This window comes from Erpetoichthys calabaricus, chromosome 13, assembly GCF_900747795.2.
Source record: "Erpetoichthys calabaricus chromosome 13, fErpCal1.3, whole genome shotgun sequence".
Classification (NCBI taxonomy): domain Eukaryota; kingdom Metazoa; phylum Chordata; class Cladistia; order Polypteriformes; family Polypteridae; genus Erpetoichthys; species Erpetoichthys calabaricus.
In genome coordinates, this window is record NC_041406.2 from 940017 (window position 1) to 963060 (window position 23044).

The 23044-nt window shown below is 38.3% G+C and overlaps 1 protein-coding gene across 2 annotated transcripts in view; it reads left to right on the plus strand.

Annotated features, from left to right (window-relative positions):
- Positions 1–23044, plus strand: part of kif15 (kinesin family member 15) — a 72782-nt gene that overhangs the window by 3607 nt on the left and 46131 nt on the right. For both annotated transcript variants that reach the window (XM_028817853.2, XM_051935629.1), the window contains exons 4-14: positions 1123–1199; positions 2270–2307; positions 3516–3613; positions 4730–4909; positions 8251–8460; positions 8911–9036; positions 11675–11797; positions 11968–12106; positions 12337–12440; positions 15417–15626; positions 17566–17743. In XM_028817853.2, coding sequence (XP_028673686.2) covers positions 1123–1199; positions 2270–2307; positions 3516–3613; positions 4730–4909; positions 8251–8460; positions 8911–9036; positions 11675–11797; positions 11968–12106; positions 12337–12440; positions 15417–15626; positions 17566–17743 — 1483 coding nt within the window. The remainder of the gene's footprint in view (positions 1–1122; positions 1200–2269; positions 2308–3515; positions 3614–4729; positions 4910–8250; positions 8461–8910; positions 9037–11674; positions 11798–11967; positions 12107–12336; positions 12441–15416; positions 15627–17565; positions 17744–23044) is intronic.

Below are 23044 nucleotides of genomic sequence, written 5' to 3' on the forward strand. Positions count from 1 at the left end.
TGCCCAGTTTTGGTGAGGCTGTGCCCACTATGCCCTCGGCTGACAGGTGTGGAACCCAGCATGGTCTTCTGCTGTTGTAGCCCATCCTCCTCAAGGTTGGACATGCTGTGCATTCTGAGTTGCTTTTCTGGTCACCAAAGTTGTATGGGGGGGTTACTAAGTGGGTGTTTCTTTATTTTTCACATCATTCTGTACTCAAAACATCCCGTCACGGTCAAAATCCCATTTTGGTGTTTGATGTGAACATTAACTGACGCTCCTGACTTGTATCTGCACGAGTTTACGCATTGCGCTGCTGCTGCCGCCGCCACATGACTGCCTGATGAAATAATTGTATGGATATGCAGAAGTACCTAATGATTTGCTCAGTGAGTGTATATTTCACAGTACAACGGAGTGGTGGCTCCGAGGCGAGGGATCTGCACTGGCAATCTTTTAGGTTGCTGGTTCGAATCCTGTAAAATGCCAATAGGGACTCTGCTCTGTTGGGCCCTTGAGCGAGGCCCTTAACCTGCAATTGCTGAGCACTTTGAGTAGTGAGAAAAGCGCTATGTAAATGCAGAGAATTATTATTACAGGTAACCACAAAGTCCCTAGGCATGATCATTCAACTTTACTAGAAAGTACCTACATGTTTCTAAACCCAATCCCCTCACACATTTTATTATTTTCCAATGAAGTTCTGGACATCTTCTACAGTCTGTTGACCGTTGGATGTTGTTACAGCAGTCTCTCTGATAGCCGCTTAGATCTGTAGAGTGTTGTCCACGATGCTGGAAAGCAAAATGTCACTTTTCAGAGAGCATGGATGGGCACTTTATGGGCACCCTGTAGGTAGGAGCAGAATGCTGACATTTTATTTGTATTATGCTGCAAAATCCTGGCACTTCAGTAACGTTTTTTTGCAAGTGAAATGGAAGGCAAGTGAATGGTGTTTGTTTGTTTGTTTTTCCCCCACGCTCTGTGTGTGTATTTAATGAAGTAATCCTGTGGTTTCAATATGTCTTTGAAAATAGTTTTCTTTACGAAAGTGTTTCTGTACAATTAGCTGGAAATGTAAATATCAGCTGACAGTAACGTGTTTTTGCTTTAACAATGCTAACTTTTTTTTTTGTTATTCAGGAGGAAGTTTTTTCTTGTGTTGCAAAAAACATAATCGAGTCCTGTATGAATGGATATAATGGCACCGTTTTTGCCTAGTAAGTAGAAACTGTTTGAACTGCTTGTGTTTAACAAGTTACAATTTGGGAGTGTTTAATTCCATAATGAGGGGAGCGTATTGGTCTTCATGTAAAATTAGAAGCAATCCTTAGGTTTTTTTTTTTTTTTTTTCTAAAAACACACAAGTTTAAACTCCTGGTGTGTGTATTCATTAACCTTCTTGCAGAGTTAAGAAACATCTTAACAAAGGGCATTAGTAGTGAGTAGTGCATTTAGAATATGTGTTTGCTTGGTGCAGACAAAACGTTTATCACATTTTAATCCTAAACTGGCCAGCTAGACAGCAACTTCCATGCAAAGACCAAACCAACAAAGCAGAATTCTGAAACTGTAGCACTAAGATGCTTAAAGAAACAAGAAGACCAACTTCTCCGTAGCTTAGTGTTACCTGTCTGGATGTGTTTTGTGACCTCCTAACCAGGCTGCAGGGTTTTGTTTGCATTGTTTTTTTTTCCATTAGATATCAATGATCATTTAGTCAGCAATAAAGAATCAATCTTTGACTTTATTACCCTTCTCTCAGTTTACTTCTCTCTCACGATGCTAATGTAACCTGTGTGTGTGTGCTATGCCATCAATTATGTTGTCTGTTTCTTTTTTTTCAGAATTCACTGTCTTAATCTTCTTTATTTATCTGGTTTGTACAATGCTATATACTGTATACGCTGCCGTTCTTTATTATATTCTGTAAGTGCCTTGAGCATGGGAAAGGCGCTATATAAATAAAATGTATTATTATTATTATTAATCTTAGGCCTAGTTGTTTAACATCATATTTTGGTGGTGTTTTTCTACTTTGACAGTTTAAGGTGCTAAGCACTTTTCACCAAGAGGGTCTATGCTGGAGTGTCTTGTTATTTCTATATAATATACACTGTAATATATTGGCTTACACTCCCTTTTATACATCAGTTTGAAAGATGATGAACCAACACCCAGTATGAAGTTGTCTGTCTGTCTTTCTTAACCATCAGGCCTGAAATGACTCTTTTTTTTTTTTTTTTTTTTTTTTCCTCTCTCTCTCTTTCCCCCCCCCACTCTGCTGTAGTGGTCAGACTGGTTCTGGAAAAACGTTTACCATGCTGGGTGAGTTCCTCCACACCAAACATACACCTAAAAACAAATATATATGTGTTTCTGAAGTTCTTCTACATGTTTCATGTCAAATAAGTATGGATTTACAGTTGGTATAATGACTCTAAAGTAAATGAGGAAGATTTAATTATATATAATTTGTGTATGAACTTTACTAAATGCCAATTAAAGTGGAAGTTACACTCCAGAAGTTAACAATCATTTATTTCTATAGTACATTTCCATACACTGAATGTAGCTCAAAGTCCTTTATACAATGTCAAAGAAATACTTGCAAGGAAAGGATTATCCAGCCCGCTATATCCTAACTACAGGGTTACGGGGGTCTGCTGGAGCCAATCCCAGCCAACACAGGGCACAAGGCAGGAGAAGAAATTAATTAAATAAGAATAATCAGTAAATAACCAACAATAATAATAATAATAATAATTTTTTGCATTTATATAGCGCTTTTCTCACTACTCAAAGCACTCAGCAATTGCAGGTTAAGGGCCCAACAGAGCAGAGTCCCTATTGGCATTTACGGGATTCGAACCGGCAACCTTCCGATTGCCAGTGCAGATCTCTAGCCTGAGAGCCACCACTCCGCCAATAAACCCATACAGGCTTACATAAATTAGATATATATAATTAGCAGAAAGGTAGAGACCTTATAGTATTTATTGTACTGCAAGTCTCTAAAGATGAGTACAATGATGAGGTCAGATGGCTGGGAGGATGGAGGGTGAAAAAAATCTGCAGGAATTCCAAGGGCAAAAGCCCGCTCAGTTCCCACTGGGCATTGTACCCAACCGCCATGTCCTTAAGGCGCTCCTCATTGCTTTTTAGGCTTCATCTTAGAGGATTCAATTCAGTCGGTCTCGTGGTATCCACACTCATTCAGAAATCACGGGCAGCTGCAGCGTGCCCTGATCAGGTGGTGAAAAAGCAGAAAAGAAAGCAGAGGAAAGTACCAATTAGTAATGACTGCAGACAAACGTTTTGTACCGCTAATTCTGAAATTTATTAGGGGGGCTTAAACAGGTAAAACTTTTTATATCTGCATTTAGATAGATAGAACTTATGTCTTTTCTACATTCTGCAGATACTAAGTATAAAGTGAAAAAGAACTTGAACAATGTGCTGTATGGTTATTTACCTGGAGAAAGTTTAAATAGTCAAAAAGAAAATCTTTTTAAAATGACTTTTTTTTTTTTTAGGTCCCCCTGACTCTGACAACTTTACTCATAATATGCGTGGAATAATTCCTCGTAGTTTTGAATATTTATTTTTTTTGATTAACCGAGAAATTGAAAAGGTATGTGCCTTAGTTTTACAGATAAAGCTTATTCATAGAGGACGTGATTTTACAGCAATTGGAACTTCTTCTAGAATGTTTACTAATGAACATGAAATTACAGAAAATTTAAATATGACAAATTGTATGTATTTGTAATGATTTAGGTAACAATTGTTTTGACTAATTAAAACAGAACAAAATATCAAATGCTTAAGGCTTTTTTTTTTTTTTTCTAATATGTTGATTAGTAAAGCAAAAAAAAAGGCAGTTCAACCGTTCATTGGTATTCTATCTTTTCACATCATGAAGATTATCATTAGAATCATTTTGCTTTATGATTGTCAGTTATCCTTAATTGCCCCTAAGACTTTCCTATTTTATTTGCCATACATGCTAGAAGTGCTGAAATAATGTGCGTGTGTGGAGTATTATTTGTCCTTTTATTTTTATCCAGGTCATAGTTGTATTTATGTTCAAGGAATGGTGAAACTCTCATTTATCTCTCTCCTGTACACTAGTGACAGTAGTACAGTACCAACCTAAGGAATAATGTAATATACTTGATTAATACTACATTCACATTTAAATGTGTCTCCATTGTGCAATTATTACTTTGTAAAGTCTGAAATTGCATTTTACCTGTGAGCTTGTTACAGCAGTCAGAGCCAGAACTTGGTGAAGAACTCAATGCAAAAATAAACTTAAAAAAGACACTGTAGTTAGTTATTTTATACAGACAATATTAATAAACTTCACCTATTTTTGTTGTCCTGTCAAGTTTCATATCACAAAAAACTTATTTTAGTTCATTATTCCTGTATTGCCTTTGCCTTAAAACTGTCATTTGCAACATTTAAAGATTAAATCAAATGTTTATGACTATGACATTATAATTTAAATCATTACATGATATTTTCAACTGTGTATGTTATTTTAATTTGAATTCTCAATGATCTTTGTAAAATGCAGTGAAATCTGCTTTAACTATGGTGAGCTAAAATAGTTTTGTTACTGGGGTATTGGTCATTTTATTTACTCCCCCCCCCCCCCCCCCCCCCTCAAGATAAAAATCAAAATAGTTAAGAAACCAAAAAACCTAAAATGACTCTGTCACATTTATGCATTGACTTTCAGACAGGCAGTTCCAAGAGCTTCCTTTGCAAATGTTCATTTATCGAGATCTACAATGAACAAATATTTGACCTTCTGGACAGCGCCTCTGCTAGTCTCTTTCTGAGGGAGAATATCAAGAAGGGAGTATTTGTGGATGGAGCCGTGGAAAAAGTCATAACATCAGCCGCAGAAGCTTATCAGGTAATAATGATGAACTCTTTGAGCAAACATGTATACTATTCTTTATTTTCTTAATGTTCTGCAGAATAATCATGGTACAAGATGCAGTTATGGGTTGTTTTAGTTGTAATTTGTATCAAATCTCTAGTTTTGCATAAATATCTGTTTATAGCCTATAGTATGTATCTTCTAAACTGTTAATTTGATCATTTACAAGTACTGTACAGTGTATTTAGCACTATGGCCTCTTTTTCTATTAATAAGAATGATATAACCACTGCACCTCATTTCTCTAATGGTGGACATGCCACCCCTAAATAGTTTGTCTGTTGATCAAATGTCTTGGGAGATATTAAGTAAACGTAATTGAACTTTTTGTTACCTTTGCATAAAACCTCTGGATCACGCTGGTGTAATATAATAGATAGATAGATAAGAACATGTTAACAATTTTAACAGAACTGTTACTCTTGCAAGACATCAAATCGGATTTTATTTATCACATACAAATCAGGGACGTATGGTCACCTGTCATCATGAAAAGTAAAAAAACTAATAATGATAACATGTGTCCACTGGTCTTTGCAATAAATTTGTTTTCTGTACGATTCCAATAATTTTGGTAACATTTATAGTCAAAATTGTTGAATTTGCGCATTCCCTGTTCAAATACTTGGGAGAAATGCGAGGTGCAATAGTGACGAGCCTCACCTCACCTCTGACGGTGCTCTCCCTCACACACAGGGTTGATGCCTGCAATTGGCACGTGCCTGTCACTGTCTCTCTGTATGTCACCAATATAAGGGTTACAGACACATTTATTATACACCCTGACTTTCCACAGTCTGGCTAATATCTTTAATGAATGTATGTGACATATTTAGTCTTGCTGATCAGACATAAAACTGCAGTGAAAAGGCACTAGGTGAGGCAGACGGTACCATGCCTCCCTGAAGGGGGCGCATGTGAGCCCAACAGGTACTCGTTGCAGCTGTTCTACGCAGAGGCGCCAATAAGTTAGCAACATCAGAAAGTCAAGTGCGCTGCAGCGGTCCAATTATTTTTATAATTTGTTACAACTGCCTGCTAAAATGGAAGATTAAGACTTTTAAAAGGAAAATAAGGAGGACTTTTACAAGAAAGTGATGGAGATTTTCATGGAGAAGGATAGGCACTTGGACTTCATTTACAAATAAAGGTAAGACCATAAACGGTTTTCCATTTTATAAAAAAACGAGATCAGACTAAGAAAAAAACAACCCAATATTTATAGACTAAATTTTAACCTTAAATAAAATATTCTTTTGTTTTTATTGTTATCCCTTTGTTGAACAGTCTGTATTCAAATTGATTAAAGCATCAGAATTAAAAGCTTTTAAAAACAACTAATTATTTCAATTAAGGTCAAAATTGAAATCAGTTTTTTGTTTTTTTTTTTTCCTTGCACACCACTCTATACTTTCGTTTGTATTGAATGAGTAGGAATTGTGGAATTGCAACAGCAAGTTTAAAACACATGGAGGGTGCAGAATAAATGTGCGCTCTCTCTGCTCTAAATGTTACGCTCTTTCTTATCCAAATATGCACTTATGTGTGTTAAAGAATGCTGATGAGATATGAAATGTAATCAGTAGTCAGTGTGCATGCTGCCAGTTGAATATTTAATAAGGAGTCGGTGCCACACAAGCCATGAACCTCCCCGCATGTCACTGATACAAATTATACATCCAGTTTAATATGTAATGAAATACTGAGTTGCTTTACTAAAGACAATAATACATGAATTTATAATAGTAAAAACCATTAATAGGTTTCTAAATATGTGATAAAAAATGATTTAATGCAAGTCAGTATTACTAATAAGTGTTTTACTAGACACTTATTGAAGGTGCAGATGGACTGAGGATAAAAGCTTCTCAGTCCCGCCGAAGTGGAGTTCAGACAACCATAACGTTTACCTGATTGTAGCACAGAGAGAGTGCCATTGTGGGGATGGCTAGTGTTGCAGATAACTTTCTTTCTTTGCACTGATCCAACATTGCTGGGTGTTCTGGAAGTTTGAGAGTGCACACCTACTGATGTGTTCAGCTAACCGTACCACTCCCTGGAGAGTTTAAAAGTGTTAAAAGATTTTAGTGAAACTGCATCCATAGTAGTGCGGGCACTTCTGGCCCCCACACTAAAATGACATAGTGACACTAGAAGCCTGGCAGAGGAGAAACACTGAAGTTCTTTGTGGAACTGACAGAACAAGTCAATCAAAAATACTCAATTTTGAATAGAAGAGTCTGCAAGAACAGCAAATACAAGTCTACAGAATCATTGATGAAGTTGAAGACAGACATTAATAAAAGTTTAGTGGAACTGAATTTAGGACCGAAATCTGGAAGGGTTTTTTTCTTAAGTCATATAGATGAAATGGAGACACTGATCTTTTGATGATGTGAACATTCACTAACCAAACCAGGTTAAATGACTGAATAGTCGTCGTCCTTTATGTAAAAGGTTGTGTTCTTTGAGCGTTACCAGATTATATTTCCTGAGCCATTATATGTCACATGTGTGATGTGCCCAAACTAATAACTTAATTTTTTTTGTAAGTAGAAAAAACATTTTATGGTATTTTTTCCTTTTGTACATTCTCTAGATACTGAGAATATTCATTTCAAAATGTGATGCATAGATTCATAGGGTCAACACTGTCATGTGTACAGAGTACAATGAAATTCTTACTTGCATGTGCTAATCGTACATTTTATCATCAGATATATTGTATGCATGCCATACTTGCAAATTACCTACCTTAGCTTGTGATTTCATCCATCCATCCATTTTCTAACCCGCTGAATCCGAACACAGGGTCACGGGGGTCTGCTGGAGCCAATCCCAGCCAACACAGGGCACAAGGCAGGAAACAATCCTGGGCAGGGTGCCAACCCACCGCAGTAGCTTGTGATTTCCCCACCCATATTTTAAAGTTATGATTCTGTTTATTGTTTTAAGGCAGCTCATCTTGAATACACATACTTAGTATCATAGCGTTAAAGGACTAGAAAGTAGCCTTCAGTATTAATTTGACACCCTTATAAGAACTTGAAGTAAAATTTTCTCAGTGTATTTTCTGAAATTCCATCCATCCTCCATGAAGCCTCTTAAAGCAGTGCAGGGTCTTGGGGACTGAAGCCTTTCCAAGTAGCATTTGGAACAAACCCTGAATAAAACTTTCACTGTCCACAGCATGGCATCCTCCAGCTCACTTGCTCAGCTGTGATATTCTGAACTCTGTAGAACAAACTGGTTTAAGTGGTAACCTGCTGTAAATAAATCATTTGTCTAGTGCATTGCTGATTTGTATTTTTAAGGTTTTATCAATGGGATGGAGAAACCGACGTGTGGCTTCTACTTCAATGAACAGAGAATCTTCAAGATCGCATGCTGTCTTCACAGTTACAATTGAATCCAAGGAGACAGTCAATGAAATTATAAACATAAGGAGCTCCCAGCTGAATCTGGTAGATTTGGCTGGATCTGAGAGACAGAAAGACACCCATTCAGAAGGGACCCGCTTAAAGGTATGTACAGTTTAGGTTAGATTTCAACTCATCTTATGGATTTTAATTATCCTTCCTTAGGGGTAATTCATATTGAGCCTAGCCATATTTTTTTTTTGCATATATTGGAGCAAGATAGATTTAGATGTGTTTTAGTTTGAACATATGGACCTCTTGGAATAGTTAATGGTTTTTGCATTGTCTCAAGATGTGCTGGTTTAACACTCTAAAAATTTTAATGCCTAACACTACATACTACTAGAGATTATAAATTAGTTTGTGGTACTCAAACCTTTAACATTTTCGGGGATTCTTCATGGCAAGGTTTGAGTTTGAATTAATTACTAGGTTTTGTTTTGGTTCCCATCATTGGCTTTGGTTCCTCACAATCCTATAGTAGACCAAACTGCTTCCAAGAATAGTGAATGAAGTGTATGACTGATGTACATTTTTTATTTTTGTTGTTGTTAGGAGGCAGGCAGTATCAATCGATCATTAAGCTGCCTTGGTCAGGTGATGATGGCATTGGTGGATGTATCAAATGGAAAGAATCGGCACATCTGTTACAGAGACTCCAAACTGACTTTTCTTCTTCGGGTAAAGCAGACTCAAGTTCTGAGATTTTGGTGCAGTGACTGTTTACTCAGATTATCTTAGGTGGTGTTTGTGTATTTTTAATTGAGTGAGTGAAGTCTATTGAGGGTTAGCTTTGTAAAAGTTGGGACTTTCAGGGGTTTAGCTTTCTCTAAGGTTTGTATAATGCTGGAGTTTTGTTGGTGACTTACAACTTAACTTTTTATCTGATTTAATAGTTTTGTATTTGCTTTTCTTTTCAGCACTCTGAACTATATAATAAATACACAATATTGTAAATAAAATATACTGTACACACATATACTTGTCAAAGAAATTATGGGAACATTTAATCATCACAGTATCTCCTCCATACTCAAGACCACCTTGCGACAGCACGTACCTGCTGCAGGTTACACCTCATGCTACCTGCAGTGACAAGAACACTAGCAAAAAGCGAAACTAGAAAAGAATCTGCCCGAAGGATAAGGAGAGAACAAATGTCTGTAGCCACCGTTCCCTTTTTGGGGGTTTCTTGCTGTTGCTTCTCAGGTGCACCTGTTGTCACTCATTTGCACCAAAGCAGGTGAAGTTGATTCACAATCGCTTAGGCTTCCAAACTGGACAAATTGATATCCCTGAAGCTTCACTGACTTGGTGTTAGACTGCAATGATTGAGTATTCCCTTTATTTTTTTGAGTATGTACAGAATAAATATATAAAATACTGTATGTGTGTGTATATATAGAGATAGACATAGTATATGAAATGCAAAGTTGACTGACTCGTTCATTCACTTGCTCATCGGCAAAAACACCATTTCCCATTTAGTAAAAAATCTGAAATTTATCAGGATTGCACATCTAGAGCCAGTAGTTACCTGCTAAGAAAGGACACTTTGATATATTAATTTGTTTTTTTTTTAATTTTTTTTACTTATTAAAGTTCAGCAAAGCTCAAGGAAGATGCAAATCACAGTGGTTAGCAAGAGCTATAAAGTTTGAATGCCGGTGCCAGACACTGTGTCTCTGAGTTTTGGTGTTGCTTTGCTATTAGCAAAAAGGCATGGAGAGAGAAGTAGAGGCAAGGAGACCAACAGCATAAATTTAAATTTGTCAGGTCCCTCACATGCTACTCAATTGTACTGTACTTTTGCATCTATGGACTTTGAATGAGGACCACACCAACCTCTGAAGTCCTTTACATGCGTGTCTGCAAATTTGAACAGGGATCATGCCCCCACCCCTCCCTAAAACGTTTTATATATACATTCACACCTGCGGACTTTAAGCAGGGACTCTTGATTGTTTAATGGCAGTAACTTTAACAACAAAGTACAGTACAGTGCAGTACTGGCAATGCAATCATTTCATGTACAAGAGACATGAGGTGCACATGTTGTGTGCGAGAAGCTGTTGTTTGCTACATTTGGTTACATCTACCATGTCCTGTTTAACACTTTATGGAACCACCGACGCAAATGTGGTCAGACGTTACACAGACAGACATTATGCAGCTCGTAGCTGTGAAATAGAATAAAACTCGATTCATTGTTAGAACTTTGTCTGCCTACAGGGAACATAGAGCTGATGAAAAACGTGAAAAATACTAGAGCAGTGGTTCTCAAACTGTGGGGCGGGCCCCCTAGGGGGGGGCGCGAAGATGTGAAAAAAAGAAAACAATCGAAAATATGAAAAATACATCTATTGAAACCAAAACAAATTAACTTAAACTACATTCTGATACTAGAAAAATAGAATTAGATAAATGTCGATGAAAGTTAAGTAGGTATAATAAAATATGCATCTATGATGTATCATTAATTAAAAAAGAGCAAATTGGTATTAGTGGGCTCCTTTCAAAAAAACGTTAGGGGGACGCAATTAAAACTGTTATGAAAACTCGGGTCACAAATACTTAAAGATTGAGAAAAGCTGGACTAGAGTGACATTCATAAACCTGTAATAATGATAATATACTCAGATTTCACGTTATTTCTACTGTCATTTCAATTCAAAAGAATAAACATTCCTTTAAAATTGAGTTTTGTGTTAATCGTTAGCAAAAGCCCAGCCACTAGGTAAAGCAAAAATCAAGCTAATGCCGGAGTGTTTTTCTCAACAATTAATTGTATATATTGTAGCATGTGCAATACTAAGCAGCTCCAGTGACCTTTTAATTATCATTATTGCTACTTATTTTATGACTGACACCTTTTTAGCAAGGCAACTTACAACATGTGAGGTGCAATCAGCTCTTTTGTTGTTCCATTTGGAGCACAGGCAGGTGAAGTGACCTGCAGATAGTAGCCGAGTGTCAGCAGCAGGTTTTGAGGCCACAGTCTCAAGGTTTGATGACCCAAGTCCAAAAGCCTCTGGTAAAAATCCAAAAATATTGTAAATAGAAAAGTACTTAGTTACACAGTACTTCTGATACATCCGATTAACTGAAGGCACTATAACTGAGGCCTGTCATCTTATAAAATTTATTAGGCAAAGTTGGGTAATACTACATATGAAGTGGTGATCTTGTTCAAATTTACTGAACTATACTAATAACATTGCATTTACATTTATACCATATGACATACAATAATAATGTTCTTTTAGAATGATGATGATGATCCATATTTTACATAACTTTTCCTCTTGTAATTTGAAAGGATTCCCTTGGAGGAAATGCAAAGACTTTCATTATTGCCAATGTGCATCCTGGGTCCAAGTGTTTTGGAGAGACTCTTTCTACTTTACATTTTGCACAGCGTGCCAAGCTAATTAAGAATAAGGTGCGGTAAAGATATTGTCACAATCTTTTTTTCTGTTTTCCTCCAGCTGCCCTTTGTGTGATTTCCTATTCAATTAAAACGCTTGATTTGTCTTTTTGTGTTTGATCATATCCATGGAGGAGTCCTATCTGTATGTTTGTTTCATGTGGTATTCTCTAAAAATACTTTAGGCAGTGGTTAATGAAGATACTGAGGGAAATGTTCGGCAGCTCCAAGCAGAACTGAAGAAGCTGAAGGAACAATTATCTCTGATAACAGGGCAACGAATGCAAGGGGCTGGGCAATTACAACAGGATATTTCACCATTAAGTATGATTTATTTATTTCTTAAATATTCAAAGGTTCTGTTGTAGTAGAATATAGACCAATATCGATCTACAGCGACATTTAATATATAATTTTAATCCTGTCTCCTTACACCTTCACTCCTCAATGTTGGTTAGTTGTATTGTGTCCTCCCCCCATGATAAAGAGCAGAAGTGAATAGTAATTGGTAATGCAGCTTCATTAAATTTGCTACATGTTGTGTTCTTTTTGAGGCTCAGATGTTGCTTCTACAGAGAATAATGCTTCTGCTGCTTTGTTTCGGGGTCGATTTTTAAAAGCGGTTTCTTTATGGAAGAAAAGTGAAAATGACAAAAAGGTGAGATTGCAACGTTCCTATGTATAATATTAAATTATTATTACTTTTTTAAAAATAGTTGATTTAGAATTAAGCAACACCTGGTGAGTTCTTCCATAATTATTAAATATCTAAAATGTGAACCATGATATCCCCCTCTGTGTATTTCTTTAATTACTTTTAAAGACATTTCAATTAACTTTCTTCTCACTTATCCATAGCTTTTCGACTTTGGTTTACAGATTAATATTGATATTTTGTTAGAGTACATTCAAACCTCTGTAGATGTTCCAGTGCATACTAAACAGAGGCAAAAAATGGAATTAAGGATTTTTTTTTATTTTTTATACATTATAGAATTTTATTTTAGACCTTTGTGGTCTTAGGATCAGTGAATTAGTCTTTTGTCCTTTTGTAGGATAACAAATTGGTGCAGCTGCCAAAACCAAAAGTTTCAATACTTTATGTCTACAGTTGCTTTTCTTTAGCATTAGGATTTTTGGCAGGCTGTAATCCTATTAACAAGGGCAATTAATAAAGCTTCATAAAGTTACCCAGCAAATTGTATTTTTGGTAGACCTTTTTGCCAAGATAAATGACACCATTTAACTTAAGTTTATCCATGTAAGCAGCAGACAGTGGCACTGATGATCAGTTGGTTAACTTTAAATTCACAGAATCTGAAATCCTTTTGCATTAAGTTTTTAACTGTCATGAATAAGTCAAGTTGATTTCAATTTGTTTTGTGAAAATTCTTACTTAAATATGTTTGCTTTCAAATAAAAATTGTGAAAAGAAATTATAATCAAGGAAGGGACCTAGGGACAAAAATCACCTACTAATAACACCATATAATTAATTTTAATGTTTATTATATAATTAACAAAATTGGCCAGCTGCTTAACGTTTCTGAGCTGCTTAACGTTTCTGTCCTGCTTACCAGTAGTGCTGGGCGGTATACCGGTTCATACCGAAAACCGTTTATTTTTTTTATGATATGGATTTTTCTTATACCGCAACACCGGTTTAAATTGCCTAAATGACGTTCGGAACGTGGCGCAGTGGGAAACTGTTCAAGTGGGGACCTTTTTCACTGCTACACCGCTAAACACAGATTTGTTGCACTAGGGCTCTTTTTCACTGCTACACCACCAAATAGTGGGCAGTAGCATAGGTATGCCACGCGGTGAAAATGGACAGAGAGCATTCCGAAACTGAACTAAAAGTCAAGTTGAACATGATGAACAGAAGAACTTTTACCAAAAAAAGGAGTCACGTCAGTCGCCTGGAGATACTTTAGTTTTAAAAGGTCAGATGTGTAAATACTGTTTCTATACTACTGGATAATACTGCAAGCCAAGTTGTACTTGTTTTTGTACTTGCTAGTGTATGTTTTGCTTGTATTCATCCTGCGATGGGCGCAACTCTGAATGGATGGCATAATTAAACATGTATAATGAAGATATTTTTAAAGTTTAAAGTTCTGAACACTCCGTCGGCTAAGTTAATAAATAGTTTTAATTTCACAAAGACGTTTATCGTGTGGTGATTGGTAATGTGGAGAAAGATAAAGGAAGATAGGAACTGGGGTTTTGGTAGAGAGCAGGAATATCATGAAGTGAATGGATTCTGTGCGGTGATTGCTGCAGGCGCCTGCTTTTAGTGCGGAGGAAGTCAGTTTAAGAAGCGTAATGATTAACGACTGGGTCGGGGAACACTTAACACAAAGTATTTGATGTGCTGCATTAACTTGTGACGGGGTTTGAGAAAATCTAGTAAATTAAACATTGATTTTAGGATGAAGTTTAGTTTACAACATTCTACTTTAATTATAAAATAAACTATGAGAATAAAGTGGAAATGTCGACTTTAATCTTGACATAGTCAACATGTCGAATTTATTCTCGACATATAGTTAGTTTTTTTTTCTTCCGTGTCCATATTTTTTTTTCTTCACAGTGGCCCTAATGTGCTTCCATAGGGCTATACCACAAACAGCATTATAAATGCAAGTTGCAGTTTTTATTATTTATGTATGTAGCTTAGCTTGAAGCAAGGTCCATATTAATGCAGTTTGCCTAAATGATGGTACAGTTGGTAAGATGTCATCACCAAGTTGCACTTGTTTTATTTTAATTTAATTTGGTGAATACTGTGTAATGCACCTGGGCTTGAAGCCTTGAAGTAATGGTGCAACTATCAGTAATACTATTATGTATTTTATTGTTATTATTTATTTATTTAAATATTATGCAGTTTAATGATGGTAAAATTGTTTAAAAAGTCACTTTAACGTGTCAGTGGACAGAGATTGTTAACATTAACAGAAAGTGTAGTTGGCTTACAAAAAATATTTACTATTTATTCCTTTTCTAAGACGTGTTCAGTGCAATCCAACTTTTGACAAACACCTCTGGATATTTTACTAAGTCTAAATGCCTCTTTGGATGGTTGAAAATATGTTGTCAAAATCATAGTTTAAGCTTTTGCAAAATTTGTTCAATTAAAGGTTCTATATTTTGACTGCATCTGTCATGCAATGTGATTCCTTCTCTTTAGTGCCACCCCCTTGAAAACTATCACTTTATGGGGCCATGCAAACCTGGATTAATACTTGTGTGCACATTAAAATGTCTTTTTGTACGATGTACAATTCTCATAACAGTCTAATAGGTTATTCTTAGCCAGTCTACTGCAGTAATTGCAGTGGAAAATGTGGTTAACATCCACTCATGAATGGGGAAAAAAATAGCGTCTAATACCGTGAAACCGGCAGAATTTAGAAAAATACCGTGATATAGAATTTTGGTCATACCGCCCACCTCTACTTACCAGGGTTTTTTTTTTTTTTTTTTTTTTAATGTTTTTATTAGAGCAGCTGCCTTTTTGATTATATAAAAAAAATTAAGATAGAAAAGTAATGCTCAGATTACTCTTTGTTTTAATCAAAACTGCAAAGTAAATGTTTAATCTTATTCAGCTTTTGCTTTCTTGCAGAATTTATTACAAAAAGTGGCACAACTTGAAGATGCCTGGGCCAAAAAAGACAAGTTCATACAATCTTCCAGGATGATTGTGAAATTTCGTGAGGATCACATTAGCCGATTGGAGAAGACTTTAAAAAATGGAGGTAGTGGTCTTTCTCGTGATGACCAGAATGCTTTGATTGGTCAACTAAGACAGGAAATTGAACTTTTAAAGGAACAGGTGAGAGCTCAGCAGAATGTTTTTGATCATTAGAACATTCTAGACAAGAACAGGCCATTTAACCCAACAAAGCTCACCAGTCCTATCCACTTCATTTAAAAAAACATCAAGTCTAATTTTAAAAGTCCAACTGTCCACCACACTACTTGGTAGCTTATTCCAAATGTCTATGGCTCTCCGTTTAAAGAAAAACTTCCTAATGTTTGTGTGAAATTCACCTTTAACAAGTTTCCAGCTGTGTCCCCGTGTTCTTAAAGAACTCATTTTAAAGTCACCGTCTTGATCCACTGTACTCATTTCCCTTCATAATTTTAAACACTTCTATCGGGTCTCCTCTTAATCTTCTTTTGTTTAAACTGTAAAGGCTCCGCTCTTTTAAACTTTCCTCATAATTCATCCCCTGTAGTCCTGGAATCCACCTAGTTGCCCTTCTCTGGACTTTCTCTAGTACTGCTATTTTTTCTTTTTATAAACAGCATTATAAAGCTTGAGCATAACCTCCTTGGACTTGTACTCTGCACATCAGGGTGCTATACAACCTGACATTCTGTTAGCCTTCTTAATGGCTTCTGAACACTGTCTGGCAGTTGATAGTCTTGAGTCTGCTACGACTCCTAAATCCTTCTCGTAAGGTGTACTTTCGATTTTCAAGACCACACATTATGTATTCAAACTTCACATTTTTAATTCCTACGTGTAATGCGTTAACATTTACTGACATTAAATTTAATTGTCCACAAATCTGCCCAAGCTTGTACGCTGCCCAAGTCTCTCTGTGATGATTTAACAGATTCCAGATTATCTCCCATGCCCCATAGCTTGGTATCCTCTGCACACGTAACCAGCTTGTTACTTATTCCTATCCAAATCTTTTATATATGTTAAAAATAGCAGCGGCTCTAGCATTGCCCCCTGCTGGTCACCACTCTTATCATGGGCCAATTCTGATGAGGTTCCTCGCACCATCACCCTCTGCTTCCTGTGTCTGAGCCAATTTTGCACCCATCTAAAAACATCACCCTTAACTGCCACTTCATTTAGTTTGATGCCCAACCTTCTGAATGTAAAGATAAATAATCTCATCTGCTGCATTTTGATAGTATCCTTCTGTTGCCTCCTCATAGAATTCCAGCATGTTAGTAAAACACAACTTCCCTCTTCTGACCCCATGCTGACTGTTCCTAATAACTCCTATCCTTGCCAGGTGTTGCTCAATCTAATCTTTAATAATTCCTTCCATTAATTTTCCTGTGATGCATATTAAGCTTACTGGCCTACCCTTTAGTTGCTTCCTCATTGGTTTCCAGCAGGTTAGTTTTATGTTCCAGCCATTGTGCTGCTCAGTCTTTAATATCCTTCCATTAATTTACTTGTTTTGTACACAAACTGATTTGATTCTATCTGCCTTATCTTCATCTCATTTTCTATTCAATTATACTCATGAAATATGTTACAGTAGGCTGAGGAGCCATGATCCTTTCTTAACAATAGTTTCCAGCTGATTCCAGATAATTCCTAGGTGTTCCCAGTCTAGCAGAGAAACATTCCCATGCCCTGGTTCTACATTCTGTATTCTACCAGTATGACGATTCTAGTACACTTCTCTAACAAAATGCTGTAGTGGTCTGTTTAGTAAATGCTCAAGACATCAATGAGTTCCTCTCAATATCTAGTAGCAGAAGCCCCTTGAATTGTCAAATTCATTCAGTTTTTATCATGTCGCCTACAGTGAAAGCCACATCCATGAAGCGAAACCTAATTTTTTTTACTTTGTCTGATTGTTCATATAATCCCAACCTTTGTGCCTACCAGCAGCTTCTACATAGACATAGCTCTGAACTGACTTGTTCAAGAAAGAATAAAAAAAATTCTGAATAGAATATTGTTTCCTCTCTCTACTTTTTTTTTTTTTTTTTCCTCTTTTCCTTCCAATGAACAGGTTGACCAACATCCTCGTGTTGCAAAATATGCCACAGAAAATCATGCTCTTAGAGAAGAAAATAAGAGACTGCGGTTGCTGGACTCCGTAAAGCAAGCTTTGGAGATTGATGCTCAGACGGCAGCAGACTTGGAGGGAGACTTTCTTAAGGCATTGGAAACCAAGGAAGGCTCTGCAGGTGATCGAAATATTTCCTATAGTCCAACTTGGTAAAATCATTGCTTAGAAGAGCTAAAAACATTGATGAACAGTAGTATTTAAATGAGTAGGATTAGAGCACCACCTTTTCTTTAAAAAGGAAATATCAATTTAAAACTACAGCACACAGCATTGTATTTTGATTGATACAGTATGGGTGTAATTACATTTAAAAAGTCATCTGCCTTAGCCGGCACAACTTTGTGGATATGAGAACATACAAACTCCACTGAGGCAGCAGACTGAAATTGAGTTCAAAATCGGGATCACTAGCACTGACCACTCAGTTCTTTTAGTCTTTATAAATAACAGAAGAGCTATTCATCCTAGAATGAGTGCTCTGATTGCTTCTGCTGGTAATGTGTACTTCAAGTCCATATTATTTAAGAGAAATGGTAGCTGTTCAATATTTCCACAAAAAGAATTGTGTACAAAGGGTTTCAGAAAAGCAGTGTACAAAAATATTTCATTTTTCTATCTGTCCAAATTCCTTCAATGCATCTCTGGTAATGGAGAGTGTGAAGCTGTAATCTGTTTCTAGTACCTCCAGAATTAAGGCAAAGGTCTGCTTTAGATTGAACACTAGTGCATCACACAGCATGGTCACACCCGCAACCTAAGTCGCTCTCAGTAGGCCAGTTTTGTTTTTTAAATCATAGTACGTGCAAGTGCTGTTACTGTCCAAGTAGCTGGCATCCTCTCAGTGAGCCATTTCAACATGGGGGGAGTGTACACAGTGCACAAAACACATTTATGCTCGGTTTCAAACTGGGGTTTAAGAAAAGCCTTGTTGTAGCCTGCCTCACTGTCTGATCCATGGTATTTGCATAACTTAGCTTCATGCAAACCTGTTAAACACTTAGATAATTGTGTTTATCAAAATTAAGAAGAGGAGCAGCATTTATTGGTGTCCTCAAAGATGTGCTGACAAGGATGACTAACAATTCCAAATTAGTGTGTGTATGTGTGTGTGTGTATGTGACTGAATGAGCACCTGTGATGAAGTGGCACCCTCTCCAGGGCTCTTTCCAACCCAGTACCAACGGGATAGTCCATGGCATGCTGTGGCCCTGAATTGGAGTAAGTGGGTTTGAGAATCTTTTTTTGCAGTGACCGTATAAAGTGAAACTATACCAGTTAAACTTCCCCTTGTGTACATCCCCTAAGCAGCTTTGCTCATGCTTTTTACAGCTGTTGTCACACCTTGGAGAGAAACCCAGATTTGCTTTTGCAGCATCTGCCTCATTTTCTGGGTTAGCATAGTTTATTTCTAGAGCCAATAAGCCAGTTTCTGATGATAATTTTTACAGTGGAATGAAGATTATGTTGGAGCCAGTGCTGATGGTTATGAGAGAGTCCTTGGGGGCTTTAGCTTTGGCACCAGGATTGTTCTGGAATTTGGTGATACAATGGAAATGAATATGGATAACACTGTGTTTATAAAGGAGGAAAACAAGTTGGTGACATTTTAATCTGGTGGCATAAAGAGCATGGCAGGCTGTTTACTAGCTCTGCACAAGCAGACCATTTGGTTGTCTTCAGACCTGAGCTAAACCTGTGCCAATCGCCAAAGCAGGTCTCCGCTCACAGCACTGCTTTCTTTTCAAGATGTCTTCTCGGCTGCTAACCTTTGTGGGAATATGGCTATCACCCACAACAGATGCTCTTAACCTCGATTTATCTGTAAGGGGTCGTGACCGAGGCAGTGACAGACAAGAGAAATGACACAACAGAAGAGCTACTTTAAAAATGATGTACAGTGCAGCAGATTACTTTAGTGAATAGTCATATTTATGTACAAAAATATATATATTAACAAAATGAATTAATCTATACAATATTATAATGACCAGCGTAATAAGCAAATACAACTCGGAGGTACTGGAGTTTTCTACGTTTTACATGGAGTCTTCATTCTGTAACAAACAGTACCCTGTCTTATACTCCGTATTCTGGGTTACAGAGCACATCTCCAAAACAATAAAAGAAAGCTTTCCCTACCAATAATTATCTCCTGAAACCCACGTTCTTTCTGCCTCTTATTGTCTCCTGATTCCCTACTCAAAACTTCCTTCCACCGCACCTTCGTTTTTCTCCTAACTTCTCCTGTCACTTGTCTGTCCCATCACTTACACAGCATTCTACCCTTTCTGCTCCCGCACAGAGCATCACTAGCTGCCTACATGTCACAATATATTAACAAAAGGTAATATAACAGAATTTAAAAAGAAAATGACAGTGCAGAATAACATTACCGTCAGTGGTTTCCATGTTTGACATGTTTTTCTGTTTTGTCGGCATCACTTTATATTGTCCGCTGTTGTTCTTTCTACTCCATAATTGAAGCTATACTTGAAGTGCTTTTGCTGTTTCATAAATGTTTAATCATTTCAATTTTTTTTTGTGACAATTCTAACACCACACACATATGTTTATTGGCCATAACAATGGATATTAGTTTAATTGTAACAGAAAAGAAAAGCTATGAAATGCTATTAAAGCTGAAGGTATGTAACGGACGCTGATTTCAAAATGCGGCATGACACGTGGTGCTCTGGGGGGGAAACACAACACACTGGCACTAGGGAGAGCTCACAGCATATTGTGCGGCAGTAGTAATAGGTAGACACTTGCATGTGCAATGGGATAATGGAGACTGACGGTTAATCAACTGACGAATAATCGAGGTTTTACTGTACCTTGATCCAATCAAACAATATAAAGTCAATATTATATTAATAGAAACACAGTGCAACTGATGGTAGCAAAAGTAGGAAATGTATTTGAAAAAGAGTCTTATTGAAAATCCTTATACAGAAAATAAAAGTGATGGAAGATAAGTCTTTAAAGTTTAGGTGCAGAGTTGTTTCAGATTGTTGTTCAGTCCTCAGTGGTCCTTGCCAGTTTCTTTGGGCTCTTCTCCTGCTCTGCCCAACATGCACCCCAAACTTAAAGCCCTAACCTCATGTCTCATTAACAAGGATTACAAGAATAGTCAATAAGTGTTTGCCTTTCTCAGGCTGTTTGTGAGATCCTAATTACCTCAGGTCTAATAAATCAACAATATGTTTGGAAATTTAAAAGAATCATCTTAAAGATACAATGTTCAAGTCTGTAAAGATGCAGAATTTAAACTCGGTATACACAGAGCATATTTAACATGGGATTAAAGAGTCCAGAGTTGAAAAGTTTTAAGGAGACTCTGTTTAAATAGAGTCAGAAGCTGCAGGTTTTCTGCTTCCTGGCTGTTTAGTCAGGTGTCCTTACTGCTGGCAGCTTAATCCGTATTCACGGACTTATGTTTGCTGCCCAGGTTCTTGTTTTATATATTGATTAAAGCACAATTCAATATTGTGAGTTTTGAACATTAAAATCTTCATATGGCTTATTCTTACACCAGTGCAAACATGAAGATAACCCCTGAAAGAAGTGTATCACATGAATGCTTGATTGTAGGAGATATTTTATCCATAGACATAAAGAAATGTAAGATGAAGTATGTCTGAAGGAGAGCAGTGTGAGAAATAAATCTGCTGAAACACAGTAAGCAAAAGCAAATGTTTTAGAATTATCAAATTTGAATGGCAAGTGGGAAGCAGTGAAGAATATCTTGTGGAAAACAGAAGTCTGGGGTTGGATAAAGCGACCACCGAGACAGACGGAAACATGGTGGTGCAGTGCTGAGGTAGAGATGAGAGCATAAGAAATTTGACAAATGTGTAGAGGCCTTTTCAGACCATCAAGTTTGTTCAGCAATCGTGGTGGAGGGGTTTGCGTGTCCCAATGATCCTAGGAGCTCTGTTGTCCGGGGCTTTATGCCCCTGGTAGGGCCACCCAAGGCAAACTGGTCCTAGGTGAGGGATGAGACAAAGAGCGGTTAAACAAACCTTCTATGAAGAAAAACAATTTTGGACGGCGTTTTCCCTTGCCTGGACGCGGGTCACCGGGGCCCCACTCTGGAGCCAGGCCTGGAGATGGGGTTCGATGGCGAGCGCCTGGTGGCCGGGCCTGCACCCATGGGGCTCGGCCGGGCACAGCCCGAAGAGGCAACGTGGGTCCCCCTTCCCATGGGCTCACCACCTATGGGAGGGGCCAAGGAGGTCGGGTGCAGTGTGAGTTGGTGGTGGCCGAAGGCGGGGACCTTGGCGGTCCGATCCTCGGCTACAGAAGCTGGCTCTTGGGACGTGGAATGTCACCTCTCTGAAGGGGAAGGAGCCTGAGCTAGTGCGCGAAGTTGAGAGGTTCCGGCTAGATATAGTCGGACTTGCCTCGACGCACAGCTTGGACTCTGGAACCAATCTCCTTGAGAGGGGCTGGACTCTGTACCACTCTGGAGTTGCCCCCGGTGAGAGGCGCCGAGCAGGTGTGGGTATACTTATTGCCCCCCAACTTGGAGCCTGTACATTGGGGTTTACCCCGGTGGACGAGAGGGTAGCCTCCCTTCGCCTTCGGGTGGGGGGACGGGTCCTAACTGTTGTTTGTGTGTATGCACCGAACAACAGTTCGGAGTACCCACCCTTTTTGGAGTCCCTGGAGGGGGTGCTAGAGGGCATACCTTCTGGGGACTCCCTCGTTCTGCTGGGAGACTTCAATGCTCACGTGGGCAATGACAGTGAGACCTGGAAAGGCGTGATTGGGAGGAATGGCCCCCCTGATCTGAACCCGAGCGGTGTTTTGTTATTGGACTTCTGTGCTCATCACGGATTGTCCATAACGAACACCATGTTCAAGCATAGGGGTGTTCATATGTGCACTTGGCACCAGGACACCCTAGGCCTCAGTTCGATGATCGACTTTGTGGTCGTGTCGTCGGACTTGCGACCACATGTCTTGGACACTCGGGTGAAGAGAGGGGCGGAGCTGTCAACTGATCACCACCTGGTGGTGAGTTGGCTTCGATGGTGGGGGAGGATGCCGGTCAGGCGTGGTAGGCCCAAACGTGTTGTGAGGGTCTGCTGGGAACGTCTGGCAGAGCCCCCTGTCAGAAGTAGCTTCAACTCCCACCTCCGGCAGAACTTCGACCACATCCCGAGGGAGGTGGGGGACATTGAGTCCGAATGGGCCATGTTCCGTGCCTCTATTGTTGAGGCAGCTGACCGGAGCTGTGGCCGTAAGGTGGTCGGTGCCTGTCGTGGCGGCAATCCCCGAACCCGTTGGTGGACACCGGCGGTGAAGGATGCCGTCAAGCTGAAGAAGGAGTCCTACAGGACCCTTTTGTCCTGTGGGACCCTGGAGGCAGCTGATAGGTACCGGCAGGCCAAGCGGAATGCGGCTTTGGTGG